General features: G+C 35.4%; 1 protein-coding gene and 1 pseudogene across 4 annotated transcripts in view; both read left to right on the top strand.

Annotated features, from left to right (window-relative positions):
- DIAPH2 (diaphanous related formin 2) overlaps positions 1-18547 on the top strand; it is a 946398-nt gene that overhangs the window by 84095 nt on the left and 843756 nt on the right. For 3 of the 4 annotated variants that reach the window (XM_088028705.1, XM_088028707.1, XM_088028704.1), the window contains one exon: positions 1511-1531. The exons of the other annotated variant lie outside the window; for it this stretch is intronic. In XM_088028705.1, coding sequence (XP_087884831.1) covers positions 1511-1531 — 21 coding nt within the window. The remainder of the gene's footprint in view (positions 1-1510; positions 1532-18547) is intronic. 4 annotated transcript variants of the gene reach the window in all.
- LOC114207406 (L-lactate dehydrogenase A chain pseudogene) lies at positions 8373-9636 on the top strand (annotated as a pseudogene).

The raw sequence follows: 18547 nt of genomic DNA, 5'->3' as shown, positions 1-18547 counted from the left end.
TGCTAAATAAACAAGGGACAAATAAGAACTCTGTCTTTTTGGTTGGGAAATAATTTAGGTCAATAGCCTATCTTTCAATTCAGAAAACTGTTAATGGCACCAAAGAGGCTTTTACTCAAGAAAATAATCACTGCCTGTAAATAGTCTGTTGAATGAATGTTTAAGAACGCTGCTTCTCTATTTGGAGATTCATGTATTCCCCTGAAATAATTTGCTTGGCAACTGTCAATATCTTTTTGTATCTTGTGGTATCCTGTTCAATTTAGGATTCTTCCGGGATTTCAGTGTTTTGTTTTTCTTTTTAAAGTAATAGCTGGAAAAAAAAAAAGTACTAGCTTGAAAATAGAACACGTATTGATAATAACTGCTTTCAGATTAATGGTTTTAGATTATGGATTAGTTCTTTTTTGGGCATTGCTTGATATTTAAGTGTAGGAATCTGATAACAACAATTTGATTTATAATTGGGTTTTGGCATAAAATTATGTTAGGACTGTGATTTCACTTCTTGCTTTCTTAAACACAGTTCAGCTTCTCAGAAATTCTATTATCTCTTATCTATTAGGAAAGCTCAAAGTTTCAGGTTTTGAACTGTTTCTTCCCTATGAATATCTGCATGTTTACATATAACTGCTTCTTTGTCTTCATGTTATATTATCTGATCTCATAATACAAATGCAAGGATGACCTAGAAAAGTAGAATCACAAGCAGTCTATCTTCTTTGTAATTTTCAAGTATAATATAAAACAATATTAAAAACCTTAAAATCATAATATAAAATATTCCAGTTTTCAACCTGCAGTTCATAATGCATGACTTTGAATGCAACATTTATATTCTTTTTTTTTTTAAAGATTTTATTTATTTATTTGAGAGAGAGAATGAGAGATAGAAAGCACGAGAAGGAAGAGGGTCAGAGGGAGAAGCAGACTCCCCGCTGAGCAGGGAGCCCGATGCGGGACTCGATCCCGGGACTCCAGGATCATGACCTGAGCCGAAGGCAGTCGCTTAACCAACTGAGCCACCCAGGCGCCCGCAACATTTATATTCTAAGATGCCTTATTTCATCCTTAATATTGTATCTGTTATACCGAGAAAAGAAAAAAATTGGAAAAAAATTCAGTTTTCTATTGCTAATTTTTTTGAGTGGCTTTGGGCTGGTAAAATATCTGATGCCTGGTTACACTTAATTTTACATTACTTGAGATTTATACTATATAAGCCCATTACAGTACATTTAAAAAAAATCCCTCAAACATTAATACTCTTTTATTTGGGAATCCTTATCCTGCAGACTTTACATGTTTTTGAAATATGGTAGAAATTAATACTGGTATATTTGTTTTAGCCTCTAGATCTAAAGTATTAAAAGTATACATAGGGTTAGCTATTTACTAATTTACTAAACACTTCTGTGAAAAGCTTCTGATTACTAATACTGTTGCTGTTTTTTTTTTTTTTTTTTTTTTTTTTACACCATAACCACTCTCCGTTGACCACTGCATGCAGATAGTTGGAAGTAAAGTTATGGTGAGTACAAAAGATGTGTTCTACCCTTAGATACGAATTTTTGCTTTTGGGAATTGAGCGATTTTTGCTTATGGTATTTTGTATACTTGGTTTTTCTTTTGGAGTGTATTTTACCAAAGTAGTGAGATGATTAAGATCAGGTGATGAGAATTTAGCTATGGTAAATATTTTTCCTGTTGGTTTTGGAAATGTTTTAGAACTGGAATATGCTTGTATATTTTGTCTTATTTATTTATTTATTTTTAAAGATTTTATTTATTTGATAGAGAGCACACAAGTGGTGGGAGCGACAGGCAGAGGGAGAGGGCTAAGCAGCATCTCTGCTGAGCAGGGAGCCCGATGCGAGGCTCCATCTCAGGACCCTGGGATCATGACTTGAGCCGAAGGCAGACGCTTAACGACTGAGCCAGCCAGGCACCCCGTATATTTGTTTTAGAAAGTTTACTTATTTTTTTAGAGTTGTACCTATGTTTATGATTTTATGATTCAGTTTTTATGATTCTGATGAAATTGGGTGTTTTACCTCAATGTCTTAGGATGGCAGGGAGAGACTCCTAATAGGTTGGTTTATGCTAGCAGGAATACTTATTAATGCATCTCACTTTGATTTTAGTATCACTGAGCACATAGTATAATGAAAACAACCTTTGATGTGCAGTCAAGAGGCCTAGGTTTTTTGTCTTTGTTAGCTACTAATTAGCTGTATGATTTTGAGCAAGTCATGTAGTTTCTTTGAGCTTTAGTTATTAAATGGATAAATTGAAGTTATCGGTATACATTATTGTTTAAGGTTCTTTCTATTGCTGTCTTTTAGGATTTTTTTTTAAAGATTATTTATTTTAGAGAGAGAGAGAGCACATTAGTGGAAGGAGGGGCAGAGGGAGAGGGAAAGAGAGAAACCTAAGCAGATTCTGTGCTCAGCAGAGAGTCCAGCCCGGCTCAATCCCAGGCCCTGAGATAATGCCATGAGGTCTATATTGTAATTAAGAGGTACTTGTAAAATACCTTTTCTTCATGACTAAGCAGTCTGTATTTAGAGAACAGGGCAGAAAACATTATCTTTAACATTATCAAGTACCATAGTATTCAGAATAGTGAATGTGTTTAATATTTGTTTTGCTTTTAAAAGTTGAGTTAGTCCTTTTTTTTTCTTTTTTAATTTATGCGACATCCAGGGGCAAAAAGCCATTAATCTTTTGGGATAATTTCAAACATCAGCAAATATTTCTTTCGTGCTTATTATGTGCCAAGAACTGTGTTAGCTTCATTGATGACTGGAAAATAAGGATAAGGTCTTACAGTTTTACTAATATATGTGGAAGGAATCAATCCTTAGATTGTGCATGCTGATTGTAAGTGTTGTAGGGATTCTTAAGCTGGAGAGAGAAGTAGGGGTAGAGTAATTAGAGGGAAACTCCATGGAAATTTCTGGACTTAAGCTGGACTTTTAAGAATCCTTAGTTTTGATGGCTGGGATTTGATAAGGGAGATGAGACAACAAAGAAGCTCTCAGATTGTGAAAATAATAGTTGATGCAAAGACCTAGAGAAAAAACCAAACTGTGGGTAGGGAGCAGAGAAGAGGCAAGCAAGAAATGAAATTGACTTTGTTGGAACAAAGAACGTATATTGGAAAGCTTGAAAAATCAAGTTGAAAGAGGATCTTGGAAGTCCAGGTAGAAGATTAAAAGTTAGTTTGAACAAGGAAGTGACATGAGGAAAGCAGGGTTTAAGAAAAATAAATTTGATAGTAGTAGGTAGGCTGGATTAGGCCAATGGTTCTCAAATTAGAAGGCATATAGAAGTGAGTTTTGTCCCTCATGGGGTCTAGGATAGGGCCAAGAACTCTGCATATTTATCAAGCACCATGGGAGATCCTTTTAAGGTAGGCGGAAGAGCATACTTTGAGAAATACTGGATTAGGATAGAGAGATTTGTTTCCAGGGCTACCTAGGAGAATTTTGTGTAAATCAGTGAGGACCTGTATTAAACTGGGGCTAGATGTACGAGGGTGGGGTTAAATAGAATTTTGGGCTATAAAGGAATCTTGAGCTTATTTTAATGTGGGCTTAAGCTAGCCTGGTCTCTGCATGGCTTATGCCAGAGCTGGTGAAATATTACTGATTTCTTCATATCCGGTGGAGTTGAAGTTCTGTTGATTATTTCTCTTAGAGACTCAACTCTCTCCCCTAATTACTCATACTGTTGCTTCCTTAGTTGGGACTCATCGTTAAACATACCTGTAATGGCCGTAGCCTCCTAAGTAGTCTTCTGGTATTCACTCTCTCACCCTGGCCATGCATGTTCTACACTGTTACACAGATCATGCTGATTCCCCCACTTAAAACTTTCAAATGGCTTCCTATTGCCCTTTGTGATCTTATCCCTGTTCCTTTTTCTAATTTCATCTCCATCTCCATTCTTACATGTGCCTGTCGTCTATTTGTACAAGAACACTTGGCAATTCCTTAACATCCTACCCTTTAATACCCCTAAATCAAGTATATTCTATTTCTTTGAGCTAGAATGCCCTTTTCTTCTTTAGGGTGCCTAGAAAGTTCTTAAATATCTATCAAGATGAAGCTTGTCAGTCTTAGGAGAATTTATCTTAGATAACTCCTTCCTTACCATAGTACCACTATACAGCTATATTACAATATTGAACATATTTTATTATAATAAATCATTTACATGTCTTTCTTCCCCAGTGAACTAGCTCATTTACTCAAAATACTAGGTCTAATGGAAAAGAGAGGTAAACATTGGCCTTATAGGTACAGTGTAGTAAATGGTTGCAAAGTGGCAGGCCAACAGGCTCTATATGGTTCATGGAAAAGTTTCATCTTGTCTGAGAGTGTTTTTGAAAGACAGTGCGTAATTAGATGGATATTTATGATTGATCTTCAATATAAACTATTTTACACTCATGTCTTATCTATGAACTGCTTCTCACATTGGAATTTGTATCACATCCATATCCTGCAATAAAGGGAGGAAACTATGGGAATCAGTTTCTAGAGGAAATGATGATTAGTTCTAGAGTTTAGATGGGACGGGTGCCTTAATGGGGAAGATTTTTCTTTGTTGTTTTTTTGAGACTAGAGAGGAGTGAGAAAACAATCATTAAAATCACTCTGGTGGAAAGTCAGGTACAAGGGGGCTTATTTCTCATGGTCTCATTAGTCTTCAGAAGATGAGAAGTATGTGTTCATTGAGAAAATTGGCAGATAAGGATTTCATAAGTGTTCCAGAAAGAATACATTGTAGAAATAACCACTTTAAGTATTATGGTTGCCTAGAGATTATATATATTGGTCAAAAAATAAGTCCTATAAAAACCGGATTGAAATTAGAAAGAATATGTAATGAACTAGGTCTGCATGACCCTGTCTTTTCTTTTGCCTCTCTAATGTTGATTAGAAGCAAAAATGGGGGCATTTGAAACCTTACTGTCAGCCTTATTTTTCATTATTCTCCTTTATAAATTTGCTTTAAAAATCAGACTGGAAAACTGCCTGTTGTTACCTGAACGTAACCACCCCCTCAGCCTCATGCAGTCTTTCTTCTGACTTTCTGACTTTGCTCATCCTGTGATCTCTTTTTTGCATAGCATTTTTTTTTCTTTTGTCAACATTCTACCCATCCTCCACAGCCCTCCCTGAAGCCTGTTCTGACTGCTACCGCTAAGTCATCCCCCTCAATTTCTACCTAGTAATTTATATGAACTTCTGTAGCACTTTAACTCTCTTAAGGAATCACTTTCTGCTTTATCTTATACTTTCTATTACATGTTGCATGTTACAGGATAACAATACTAAAATCAGGATGATATTGAAGTTTATGTTTATATTTAATGCATTTAATGTGCAAAGAGGCTTGCAAGTAGTAGGTCTAAATTACAGTTTTTGCTAAATGTATTCAGTTCTATAAAATGCTTGGTATGAAGAACATAAAAATGGGAAGATTACATGGTAAAATGAGATAAGACTATGAGCAGCCTCTTTTTTTTGGTAAGTATTCAAGATGTGTGCTATTTGATAGGATTTATTCTAGATCGAGAATGTTGAGAAAGATTCAGTTAGATGGAAAAAGGAGAATGCTTTGCTGTGTATTGGAAGCTACACGTTACATAGTATAGATTATTGTTGGGCCTTTAGAAAAAAATAAATTCATATGTGATCTCAATATAATATTGACAAGATTATTTTAAAGATTTTATAAAATAGTTGAGGGTATGTTATAGATACAATCTATGAAGGGAAATGATAAAATATTTTCCTGTAGGTATCTTAAAATAGCAAAAGAGAATTGGAACAGGGTAGAGATAGAAAGAACTGAATGAAGTTTTCAATGTCTTCTGGTTTTAAATAAGTGTACAACTTTTTGAACCAAAATAAATTGTTTTTATTATTTATTAACACATTGCATAAAACAGATTTAGAAAACAGCTAAAATGATTGATTCGATTTCATTGCAAGCCAGGAACAATTTATCCACAGGTGGAAAAATCACCGTTCTTCTGTGGGGAAAAAAAAGTAAGAATGGCACGATTATATATGATAATTGGAAAATAGAATTATAATGACCAGACCTTATAATGTTAAATATAAGGGAATTTAGCAACATAAATAGTTGAGTGCTTAGGGCAATAGTAGGGTGTTTTTGGAAAAATGTTTGTTTAGGCATCAGAAAGACCTGAATTTGAACCCTTGATTCGCCACTCATTCATTCATTCCCTGTGATCTTGTTAACCTCTCTAACCACAGTTTCATTTTTTTTTTTAATGAAAGGTTATCTATTACATGCCAGGTACTATTCTAGGTGCTTGAATGATGAACCATACAGATAAATTCCTCATGGAGCTTACATTCTAGCTGGGGAGACAGACATGACACATAACAAATTTAATGGCAAGTGGTGGTAAGTGCTGTGAAAGAAAAATAAAAAAGTAAATGAGAAAGCTGAGAGTGATCAGGGATGTGCTATTTCAGACAGGTGAGCTCTCTGTGCAGTGAGATTTGAACAGAGACATGAATGAAATTGGGGAGAGCCATGTAAATATTTAGGGAAGAATTTTATAGGCAGAGAGAACATCACGTACCATGGCTTTGAGGCAGGAGTGTGCCTTGAGTATTTGAAGAATAGCAAAGAGGCTAGTGTGGTTGGAGTGGGGTTGAACAAGGGGAGGTATGGGCATATTTAATAACCAACCACAAGAGCTAGTTAAGGTGACTAAAAACATAGGTTAAATGTAGTAGTGGGTTGTAAATTTGGAAAGGTAGGTTAAGGTCATTTTAGGAGGGATATGCTGAGGAGTTGTGCTTTAATAGAGAGGAATCATGGAAGGTTTTGAGCAATGGAATGGCAAAATCTGAGCTATATATGGGGAAGATTAATTGAGCAGTAGAAATAGGAGAGATTAAATTTTTTTTTAAAAAAATAGGTTAGGAACAGATGTATCTTTGTTTGTCCTAATTGGGACATGGAGACCTTAGGCCCTGACTGAAGAATATTTTAGGATCTTTTTCACAAAACAGAGCCAAATAAATTTATTCTCTCATGCTGGTGAAGAAGGTCAAACTGAATGAATGTTCCTATTAAAGTATAAACTTATGGTCAGACTCAAAGTAATATACTCATAATGCTATTGATGCTTTCCTTATTATAAGCCCCCTAGTAATCATAATATCCATAAAATACCACTAACTCTGACAGTATGTACTTGTCGGCTGTTAAGCTGCTGTTGCATTATTAAATTGAAATTTTGTTTACTAATTGAATAGTATCTTGATGATTACTTCATGTAATGTTGTACTTGTGTCAGCCTGATTATTTGAATATACCCTATGAAAAAAGATCAAATCTTTGTGTTTTCTTTTAATAATTGTATAGTCCAGAAGGGGGAGACAAAACATTGATTATTGGAGTTTGAAGTAGCTGCTTCATGATAAAACATGGCTTTCTCACACTCCAATTTGATTGTTTTTCTTATGGGCTTAGAAATCTTAGAGAAGTTGCTACTATAAAACATTTAGTTTTATGGGGGTGACCATTTTGTTAAAAATCTCAATTCAATCAGAATAAAAATAATCAATGCAATTATTTTTAACTACTATATGTAAAGTAGAAAAACTCATTTGGTATTCAGATGAAAATAAGACCTGAGACTGTTTAATGATGGTATATTATAAGTGATCTTTTCAAAATAGCATGAGCACTATTAAAGTTTCAATTTCAGTCTTTTCTAATTTCACATTCATTATTATGTTCAGTGAGTAGCTATCTTCCCATTTCCTTATGTTTTAATACTGCAAGCGAGCTTATGTGTTATACTTGTTTAGGATAGAAGTATCCATATATGTTTTGAAAAGTTTATTAAAATCTCCATTCACTTTTAGAACAGTTTCTTATCAGTCCCTTCCCTTCCACTGCATTGTCACAAATTATATTATTTCATCATGCTAGATTAAATTTATTGTTTAAGGAATGCTAAGATAACAGTAGAATATAAAATATTAGTAAGTCATTATACCTCGGGCATTTGGAAACATCTAAGACAGAATGAATATTGACTTTATGTTTAGACATACATTTTGTAAGTTGATTGCATTAATGAGTATGGGGTGGTTATGTTTTATTATATATCCTGATACTAGAAACAAGAAGATAAAACTTTTCATTCAGGATTCTGCACTGCAAATTTATTTTCTGTGTATTTAAATTGCAATCATGGTAGAAATTTCTGTTGATGACATTTCTTTGTGTATATAGTCAGGTAAAATAATACATTTAAAATATGATGCTTGATATGACTTTTAAAGCACCTGTAGTGATTGAAGGGACAACATAAGATGGCAGCATAAGAAGATCTGAACTCACCTCTTCCCACACCACATCTAAAGCTACGAATAGAACAGTTCCTTCTGAAAAAGACTGGAAAACTAGGTGAAAATCTCCTTCAAAACACAGCAGACTGGATACAACCTCGCGTGCCGCTGACGCCCGCCTGCCCAACGTGCACTCCTGATTCCTTTTGGTTCTAAGTCCAAAATGGCAACTCTCAAAGATCAGCTGATTCAGAATCTTCTTAAGGAAGAACATACCCCCCAGAATAAGATTACAGTTGTTGGGATTGGTGCTGTTGGCATGGCTTGTGCCAGCAGTATCTTAATGAAGGACTTGGTAGATGAACTTGCTCTTGTTGATGTCATGGAAGACAAACTGAAGGGAGAGATGATGGATCTCCAGCACGGCAGCCTTTTCCTTAGAACACCAAAAATTGTCTCTGGCAAAGATTATAATGTGACTGCAAACTCCAAGCTGGTTATTATCACAGCTGGGGCACATCAGCAAGAGGGAGAAAGCCGTCTTAATTTGGTCCAGCGTAACGTGAACATCTTTAAGTTCATCATTCCTAATATCGTAAAATATAGCCGAAACTGCAAGTTGCTTGTCGTTTCCAATCCAGTGGATATCTTGACCTATGTGGCTTGGAAGATAAGTGGCTTTCCCAAAAACTGTGTTATTGGAAGTGGTTGCAATCTGGATTCAGCCCGGTTCTGTTACCTAATGGGGGAAAGACGGGGAGTTCACTCATTAAGCTGTCACGGGTGGGTCCTTGGGGAGCATGGAGACTCCAGTGTGCCTGTATGGAGTGGAGTGAACGTTGCTGGTATCTCTCTGAAGAATCTGCACCCTGACTTAGGCACTGATGCAGATAAGGAACAGTGGAAAGAGGTTCACAAACAGGTGGTTGACAGTGCCTATGAGTTGATCAAACTGAAAGGCTACACTTCCTGGGCCATTGGACTGTCTGTGGCAGATCTGGCCGAAAGTATAATGAAGAATCTTAGGCGGGTGCATCCAATTTCCGCTATGATTAAGGGTCTCTATGGAATTAAAAATGATGTCTTCCTTAGTGTCCCTTGCATCTTGGGACAGAATGGAATTTCAGATGTTGTGAAGGTGACTCTGACTTCTGAGGAGGAGGCCCATTTGAAGAAGAGTGCAGATACACTTTGGGGGATCCAAAAGGAGCTGCAGTTTTAAAGTTTTCTAATGTACCACTTCACTGTCTAGACTACAGCAGGATTTTAGTTGGAGGTTGTGTATATTGTCCTTATTATCTGATCTGTTACTCAAGTAATATTAAAATGGCCTAAGGAAAAAAAAAAAAAAACACAGCAGACTGAAACACACCATGAGTGATTCTGTGAAAAAGTCCTATTTACTTGTGTTGGAGCTTTAGTCCAAGGGTCAGACTTCAGGATTGCCACCCATCTACAGGCTGTGGAGCTGCTCTCAAGGAATGTAGTCTAGGAGAAGCCATCTTTGCACTCTCCTTTAGCCTCACTATATCTCACTGGTACCTCCCAGGAAAGAGCTTATACATTCCTTTGAAGCCACGATTTTTACAATTGTCACCCAGGGGACACCTCCAGATTGCCTGGTCTGGAGGTCAGCAGGGTTTATGATTGTGGTCCTAGAGGACTGTTTATATTTATACACTTTAAAAGCTGCTACCTGATGGTCTGGATTCCAGGTAGCCTGAGTCTAGGTGCTGACTGAGATCACTTCTGGAACACTGACAGGTACTGGCACATCCTCAACATTGAGACCTATTAAGAATAAATCAGTCTACTGAGACAATCACAAAGGTTCAAGAAACAACCAAGAGCTATGGCAAGGTTTACTTATTTATTTATTTTTTAAGATTTTATTTATTTATTTGTCAGAGAGAGAGAGAGCACAAGCAGGGGGAGCAGCAGGCAGAGGGAAAAGCAGGCTCTTTGCCAAGCGAGGAGCACGATGTGGGACTCGATCCCAGGACCCTGGCATCATGACCTGAGCCAAAGGCAGACACTTAACTGACTGAGCCACTCAGGTGTCCCACTATGGCAAGGTTTAAAGATTAGGTTAATCTCCTACATGAGAACACTCCCTCAAGACTGGAAGAGGTAGTTGTTTTGCTTAATACATAGAAACAGATTTAAGCAAAATGAGGAAACAGAGGAATATGTTGCAAATAAGAGAACAAGATAAAACCTCAGAAAAAAAATCTTAAAGAAAGGTAGATGAGTAATTTACTTGATGAAGAGTTCAAAGAAAAGGTCATACACCTGAACAGACAGTTCAGGAAAAATTTGTTCCTAGACAGGAGCCAACCATTTCTACCTATTACATCATACCAGAATTCTTGTCATGATGCTAATCTAGGTATGTAGACTGAGGTATGAGATTCACATTTTTCTAACTGTAAAGCAGTTTCATAGGCAAATATTATTGATGATGTTGAGTAAGAAAAGTGACATTTTAGCCAATATTTATTCCATTCTTAAACCAAATTTGAAACTTCTTGGGAAAAAAGATTATTTTAAAGGGATATTGTTATGCACACACATCTTGAAATTATTTGATTAGCTCCTGTATGTTCTCCACTTCATTGCAATTAATTGAGGGAACATTGTTATTAAAGGGAATTGCAGCAAAAACTTACTAAAACAGCAAAGTAAAGGGCATAAAGAGGCTCATCGAACTTGGGAGAAGATTGGATGAACACTGTGAGAGCTTTAACCAGCAGACAGAAAATATAAGAAACTACCAAACAGAAGTCACAGGGCTGAAGAGTATAGTAGCTAAACTGAAAAATACACTAGAGGGGTTCAACATGATTTTAAAAAGCAAAGATAGCTTAAGGAACCCATAGAGCAACATCAAGTGGAATAACATTTGCATTATAGGGGTCCCAGGAGGAGAAGAGAGAGAAAGGGGCAGAAAACTTTTTTGAAGAAATAATGGCTGCAAACATTCTTAACTGGGAGAAGAAAACAGACATTCAGAACCAGGAAGCTCAGAGTTCCAAATAAGAAACCAAATAGATCCACATGAAGGCACATCATATTAAAATGTCAAAAGTTAGAATTTTAAAAAGCAAGAGAAAAAACAAGTTGTTTCATATAAGAGAAACCCCATGAGAGTAACAGCAGATTTTTCAGCAGAAACTCTGCAGGCCAGAAGGGAGTGTAGTGACATATTCAAAGTGCTGAAAGGGAGTAATTTCCAGCCAAGAATATTCTATCTGACAAGGTGTTACCATTTAGATTTTCCAGATAGGCAAAAGCTAAAGGTGTTCATAACCATCAAATCAGCTTTATAAGAAATGTTAAAAGGGCTTCTGTAAGTTGAAAGGAAAGGGTATGAATTAGTAATAAGAAAACGTGAAAATACAAATCTCATTGGCAAAGGTAAATATATAGTAAAGGTAGTATATTAATTACTTATAAAATTAGTATGGAGGTTGAAAGACAAAAGTAGTAAAAATAACTAGAACTACTGTAATCAAGGGATATACAAAATCAAAAAGATGTAAAACGTGACATGAAAAACATAAAATGGGGAGGAGGGAAGTAAAAATGTAGCATTTTAGAATGATTAAAACTTATGTTGCTGTCAACTCAAAATAGACTGTTATATATATGGGCTCTTGTAAGTGAGGCTTATTCTAACCACAAAGTAAAAATCTAGATTAGATACACAGAAGTACATAAAAAAGGAATCTAAGCATAACAGTTAAGAAAGTAATCAAACCATAAGGGAAGAGAACCAGAAACAATGAACAAAACAGCAATAAGTACATACCTATCAATAATTACTTTAAATGTAAATGGTCTAAATTCTCCAGTCAAAAGACATAGAATAGCTGAATGGGATAAAAATGTAAGACCCATCTATATCTTGCCTACAAGAGAATCACTTCAGATATAAAGACTCACACAGATGAAAGTGAAGCGATGGAAAAAGATGTTCCATGCAAGTGGAAACTAAAAGAAAACTGGAGTAGTTATACTTTTTTTAGGCAAAATAAACTAAAAGAGAGTGTAATAAAATACAAAGAAGGGCACTATGTAATGATTAAGTGATCAATCCAACAACAGGATATGACATTTGTAATATTTATGTAAATATTTATGTACCCAACATAGGAGCACCTAAATATATAAAGGAGATATTAACTAAAGGGAGAAGTTGGCAGCAATAAAATAATAGTAAGGATATTAATACCCCATTTATGTGAATGGATAGATCATCTAGACAGAAAATCAATAAGGAAATATTGGCCTTAATGGATACATTAGACAGATGAACTTAATAGATATAAACAGAATGTTCCATCCAAAACCAGAATGTACATTTTTTTAAAAGATTTATTTATTTGAGAGAGCAAGAATGAGAGAGAGAGAGAGAGAGAGAGAGAGAGTACATGAGAGGGGGTAGGGTTAGAGGGAGAAGCAGGCTCCTCGCTGAGCAGGGAGCCCGATGTGGGACTCGATCCAGGGACTCCAGGATCATGACCTGAGCTGAAGGTAGTCGCTTAACCAACTGAGCCACCCAGGCGCCCTAGAGTGTACGTGTTTTTAAATGCTCATGGAAAATTCTCCAGGGTAGATCATAAGTTAGGTCACAAAACAAGTCTCGATAAATTTAATAAGTTGAAATCATATCAACTGTCTTTTTTGACTACCACAGTGGTATGAAATTAGAGATCTATTACAAGTAGAAAACTGGAGAAATCACAAAAATGTGGGGATTAAGCAGCATACTACTGAACAACCAGTGGGTAAACAAAAGAAACCAAGGGAGAAAAAAAAATACCTCGGTGACAAATGAAAATAAAAACATAACATACTATGGGATGCAGCAAAAAGTGGTTCTAAGAGGGAAGTTCCTAGAGATACTGGCCTACCTTAAAAAGCAAAAAAACCTCAATCTAACTTTCCACCTAAAAGAACTAGAAAAAGAACAAATGACACCCAATGTTAGTAGAGAGAAGGAAACAACAAAAATCAGAGTGGAAGTAAATGAAATAATGACTAAAATGAAAAAAAGATCAATTAGATCAATGAAACTAACAGCTGGTTCTTTGGAAAGATAAAAAAATTGGCCAACATTTAGGTGACTCACCAGTCAGAAAAGAAAGAACTCCAATAAATAAAATCAGAAATGAAAGTTGTTACAGCTAATACTGCAGAAATACAAAGGATTGTAAGAGACTACCATGAACAATTACATGTCAACAAACTAGGTAACCCAGAAGAAATGGATAATTTTCTTGCAATGTACAGTCTTCTAAAAACTGACTTATAAAGAAATAGAAAATCTGAATAGATCAATTACTAGTAAGGAGATTGAATCAGTAATCAAAAACCTGCCAACAAAGAAAAGTCTTACGACCAAAGAAAAGTCTTAAGACCAGATGGCTTCATAGGTGAATTCTTCCAAACACTTAAAGAAGATTTAATACCTGTCAAGAATTGAGGTGAAGGGAAAGCTTCCAAACTCATTTTAATGAGGTTAGCAATATCCAGGTACCAAAACCAGCCAAAAGGGTACCACAAAGAAAGAAAATTACAGTTCCAATATCCCCAATGAGCATAGATGCAAAAATCCTCAACCAAATACTAGCAAACCAATACACCATGATCAAGTGGTATTTATTTCAGGAATGCAAGGATGATTCATCATCCTCAAATCAGTATGTGTGATATACCACATTAACAAATGAAGGATAAAAATCATATGATCATATCACTTAACATATGTTTATGATAAAAACTCTCACCAAAGTAGGTATATAGGGAATGTACCTTAACATAATAAAGACTATATGACAAGTCCACAGCTAATTTCACATTTAATTGTGAAAAAGGAAAACTTTTCCTCTAACATCTGGAATAAGACAAGGATGTCCCCTCTCTCCACTTTTATTCAGTACAACATTAGAAATCCTAACCAGAGCAATTTGGCAAGAAAAATAAAGAAAAAGCATCCAGATTGGAAAGGAAGAAATAAAACTGTCACTATTTGCAGATGACATGATTTTATATATAGAAAAACCTAAAAAGACTCTACCAAAAAACTGTTAGAAGTAATAATTTGCTGGGTACAAAATCAATATACAAAAAATGTTGCTTTTCTATATATTAACAACTAACTGTCAAAAAGAATTGAGGATACAATCCTATTTACAATTGCATCAAAAAGACTAAAATACCTAGGAATAAATTTAACCAGGAGGTGAAGGCCTGCTTACTGAATACTGTAAAACATTGATGAAATTGAAGACACAGATAAATGGAAATATATCCCATGCTCATGGATTGAAAGAATATTAAAATGTCCATCTTACCCAAAAGAATCTACAGATTCAGTGTAATCCCTATCAAAATCCCAATGGTATTTTTCACAGAAATAGAACAAACAGTCCTTTAATTTGCATTGAACCACAAAAGAACCGAAGTAGCCAAAGCAATTTTGAGAAAGAATAAAGCTGGAAGTATCACACTACCTGACTTCAAACGTACTGCAAAGCTATAGTAATGAAAGCAGTATGGTGCTGGCATAAAAATAAGCACATAGATCAATGGAACAGAATAGAATTCTCAAATAAATTCATGCATCTGTGGTTAATTAATTTATGACAAAGGAGGCAAGAACATACAATGGGGAAAGGACAGTCTTTTCAATAAATGGTGTTGGGAAAACTGGACAGCCACATGCAAAGGAATCAGATTACTGTCTTACACCATACACAAAAATTAGTTCAAAATGGTTTAAAGACTAAAGACCTGAAGCCATGAAACTCCTAGAAGAAGGCAGACTTGGTAAGTTCCTTGACATTGGTCCTGGTGATGATTTTTTGGATCTGACTCTAAAAGCAAAGACAATAAAAGTGAAATAAACAAGTGGGACTACATCAAACAAAAAAACTTCTGCACAACCATCAACAAAATGGAAAGGCAACCTACAGAATAGGAGAAAATATTTGCAAATCATGTATCTGATAAGGGATTAATATCCAAAATTATAAAGAACTCATACAACTTAATAACAAAAACAGTCCTATTTAAAAAGTGGGCATATGGGACGACGCCTGGGTGGCTCAGTCGGTTAGGCATCTGCCTTCAGCTCAGGTCATGATCCCCGGGTCCCGGAATCGAGTCCCACAGTGGGCTCCTTGCTGAGTGGGGAGCCTGCTTCTCCCTCTGCCTGCTGCTCCCCTTGCTTGTGCTCTTCTCTCTCTCTGACAAATACATAAAATCTTAAAAAAAATAAAAATAAAAAATGAAAAGTGGGCATAGGATCTGAATAGAGATACAGATGGTGAATAAGCACGTAAAAAAGAGGCTCAACGGGCGCCTGGGTGGCTCAGTTGGTTAAGTGACTGCCTTCGGCTCGGGTCATGATCCTGGAGTCCTGGGATTGAGTCCCACATCGGGCTTCCTGCTCAGCAGGGAGTCTGCTTCTCCCTCTGACCCTCTTCCCTCTCGTGCTTTCTATCTCTCATTCTCTCTCTCTCTGAAATAAATAAATAAAATCTTAAAAAAAAAGGCTCAATATCACTAATCATCAGGGAAATGCAGATCAAAAGTATGGTGAGATATCATCTTACACTTGTTAGAATGGCTATTATCAAAAACACAAGAAATAACAAATGTTGGCCAAGATGTGGAGAAAGGGGAACTGTTGTGCATTGGTGGGTACTTAAATTGGTGTATCCACTATGGAAAACATTATGGATGTTCCTAAGAAATTGAAAACAAAACCACTGTATGGTTTAGTAATTCCACTTCTGAGTATTTATCCGAAGAAAATAAAAACACTTATTTGAGAAGATATATGTACATCTATGTTATTTGCAGCACTATTTATAATAGCCAAGATATGGAAATAACCCAAGTGTCCACTGATGGAAGAATGGATAAAGAAGATGTGGTGGGTATATATATAAAATGGAAAATTATTCAGCCATAAAAAAAGATCTTGCCATTTGTGGCACCCTGGATGGACCTTGAGGGTGTTATGCTAAGTGAAATAAGTCAGAGAAAGAAAAATACTGTACAATCTTACTTATATATGGAATCAAAAAACAAAACAATTGAAAAACTCATAGAGAACAGAATGGTAGTTGCCAGTGGGAATAGGTTTAGGGGGTGGGCTAAATGGGTAAAGGGGCCAACAGGTATAAATTCCTAGTTATAAATCCGTGGGGACATCATATCCAATATGGTGACTGTAGTCAATAGTATTGTACATATTTGAATGTTGCTAGGAGAGTAAATATTAAAAATTCGTATTGCCAGAAAAAAGAATTGTAACTTTGTAGAGTGACAGATGATAACTAGACTTACTGTGGTTATCATTTCCCAGCATATACAAATACCAAATTATTATGTTGTATACATGAAACTGATAAAATGTTATATGTCAATTTTATCTCAAAACAAAGAAAGCAGCCAGTATTTCATATTGCATTGATTTTTTTTTTTTTTTACTTTTTAACCATGGCAAAATTTTTGATAGGCCATATAGCATGAGATAATTATATAGTAAGTGTTCTTTTGTGTTTATTTTTGTTATTAAGCAATGTATTCTGTATATTATGTATTCTTTAAAAGGTGTGTATAAAATTTGCTGTTGCCGTTATAATATTTATAGTAGCGTGATATGGTGGTATTTTTTATGAGGCAATACTTTCTTAATCCAGGTAAACTTGTCAGGGGGAAATGTAGAAACAGTAAGATTATGATCAATATTAAAAACTTACTGTGTATCAGATTTTGGCCTTTTCTCATATATTTGGTTCCATTTCCCATTTTCGTTAATCAAGTTTCTTTTATCTGCTTATCTGTTAGGAAAGACTGGTTGAGCCAAAATTAGCTCTTTTGAATGGGATGAGGATAGAATAGGATCATCTTAAAAAATGTCACCTTGGGAATAAAGTACTTTAGAGTTTTTAAGCCCTTTCACACATATTCTTATTTGAGCTATGTATTATATATATTTTTGTAGGTTTTTGCATCAATTTTTTAGGAAGAAAATCCTCAAATTCTTGGGATCTGGCTTTGTCCCATGGAGTCTTTCAAGTACTATATAGTAGCTAATGTATTTCCTATTAGTCATTAACAAATGTTCATAACTTGAATTCGCATCCAATTTATATGCTTGTATGAAATGCTTTGTGGGCCTGCATCTCTAAATAGTGGTCGTGTGACTAGTAATATGTAAGGTAATTTTTTTTTTACTGTGATCATTATAATTCAGATACCCAGATTAGTACATTAATTGCACATACTATTATATTTGTAACCACAATTACCTATCAAGACAATATAGAAAACTAAAATGAATTTTAAGAACATCAATCAAAGACCCCAAAAGCTTTCTGTATTCAGTTATGCTGATGTATTTGTAAATTTTTACTAACCTATCATGGTTCCTTTCTGCAATGGACTTTTGATCTAAGAAAATAATTGCTTGTGCAGTGTAATTCTTGTGCATTGAATACAGTAACTTTTGTACACTTCAGGTAAATCATTTATTTTCATTGATGATGATGCTTTTTTGGCAAAGTGGTTTTGCATTCAGAGAGCTATTTTATAAAGTGATTGGTAACTCCATACTAGAGACATTGTGTGTGTGCGCGCGTGCGTGCGCATGCTTGAGCATGCCTGGCTGTCTGTATCTGTTTATCCATCTCTCTGCCTCTTAATGTTAAATGAGCTCATATAGGTTCCCTCTGTGTTTGAAAGCTGAGATGTTATAAGAGAACTGAGACTTTTCTTCTGAATTATTTCAGGTTTTCTTATTATGTGGAATGTTTTTATTTTCCACCCATTAACAGAGAAGGTGTATATTATGGGCTGAATTGTGTCCCCCCAAATTTTTATGTTGAGGTTCTAACCTCTGGTACCTCAGAATGTGACTCTTTTTGGAGATAGGGCCTTTAAAATAGGGTATTATGTTAAAATGATGCCATTAAGGTATGCCTTAATGCAACGTAACTGGTGTCCTTATAAGAGGAAATGGGGACAAAGAAACACCAGGGCCTTTTTTACAGAGGAAAGACCATGTATTGTAATGAGCATTGGTTATTATATAAGACTGATGAATCACAGACCTGTACCCCTGAACCAAATAATACATTATATGTTAATTAATTGAATTTAAAATAAAAAAA

This window comes from Eumetopias jubatus, unplaced genomic scaffold, assembly GCF_037043125.1.
Source record: "Eumetopias jubatus isolate StellerSeaLion01/CBP00866 unplaced genomic scaffold, mEumJub1_p1.0 scaffold_11, whole genome shotgun sequence".
NCBI classification, from domain to species: Eukaryota; Metazoa; Chordata; class Mammalia; order Carnivora; family Otariidae; genus Eumetopias; species Eumetopias jubatus.
The sequence above is the reverse complement of the archived record's forward strand: the minus strand, read 5'-3'. Positions and strand labels throughout refer to the sequence as shown.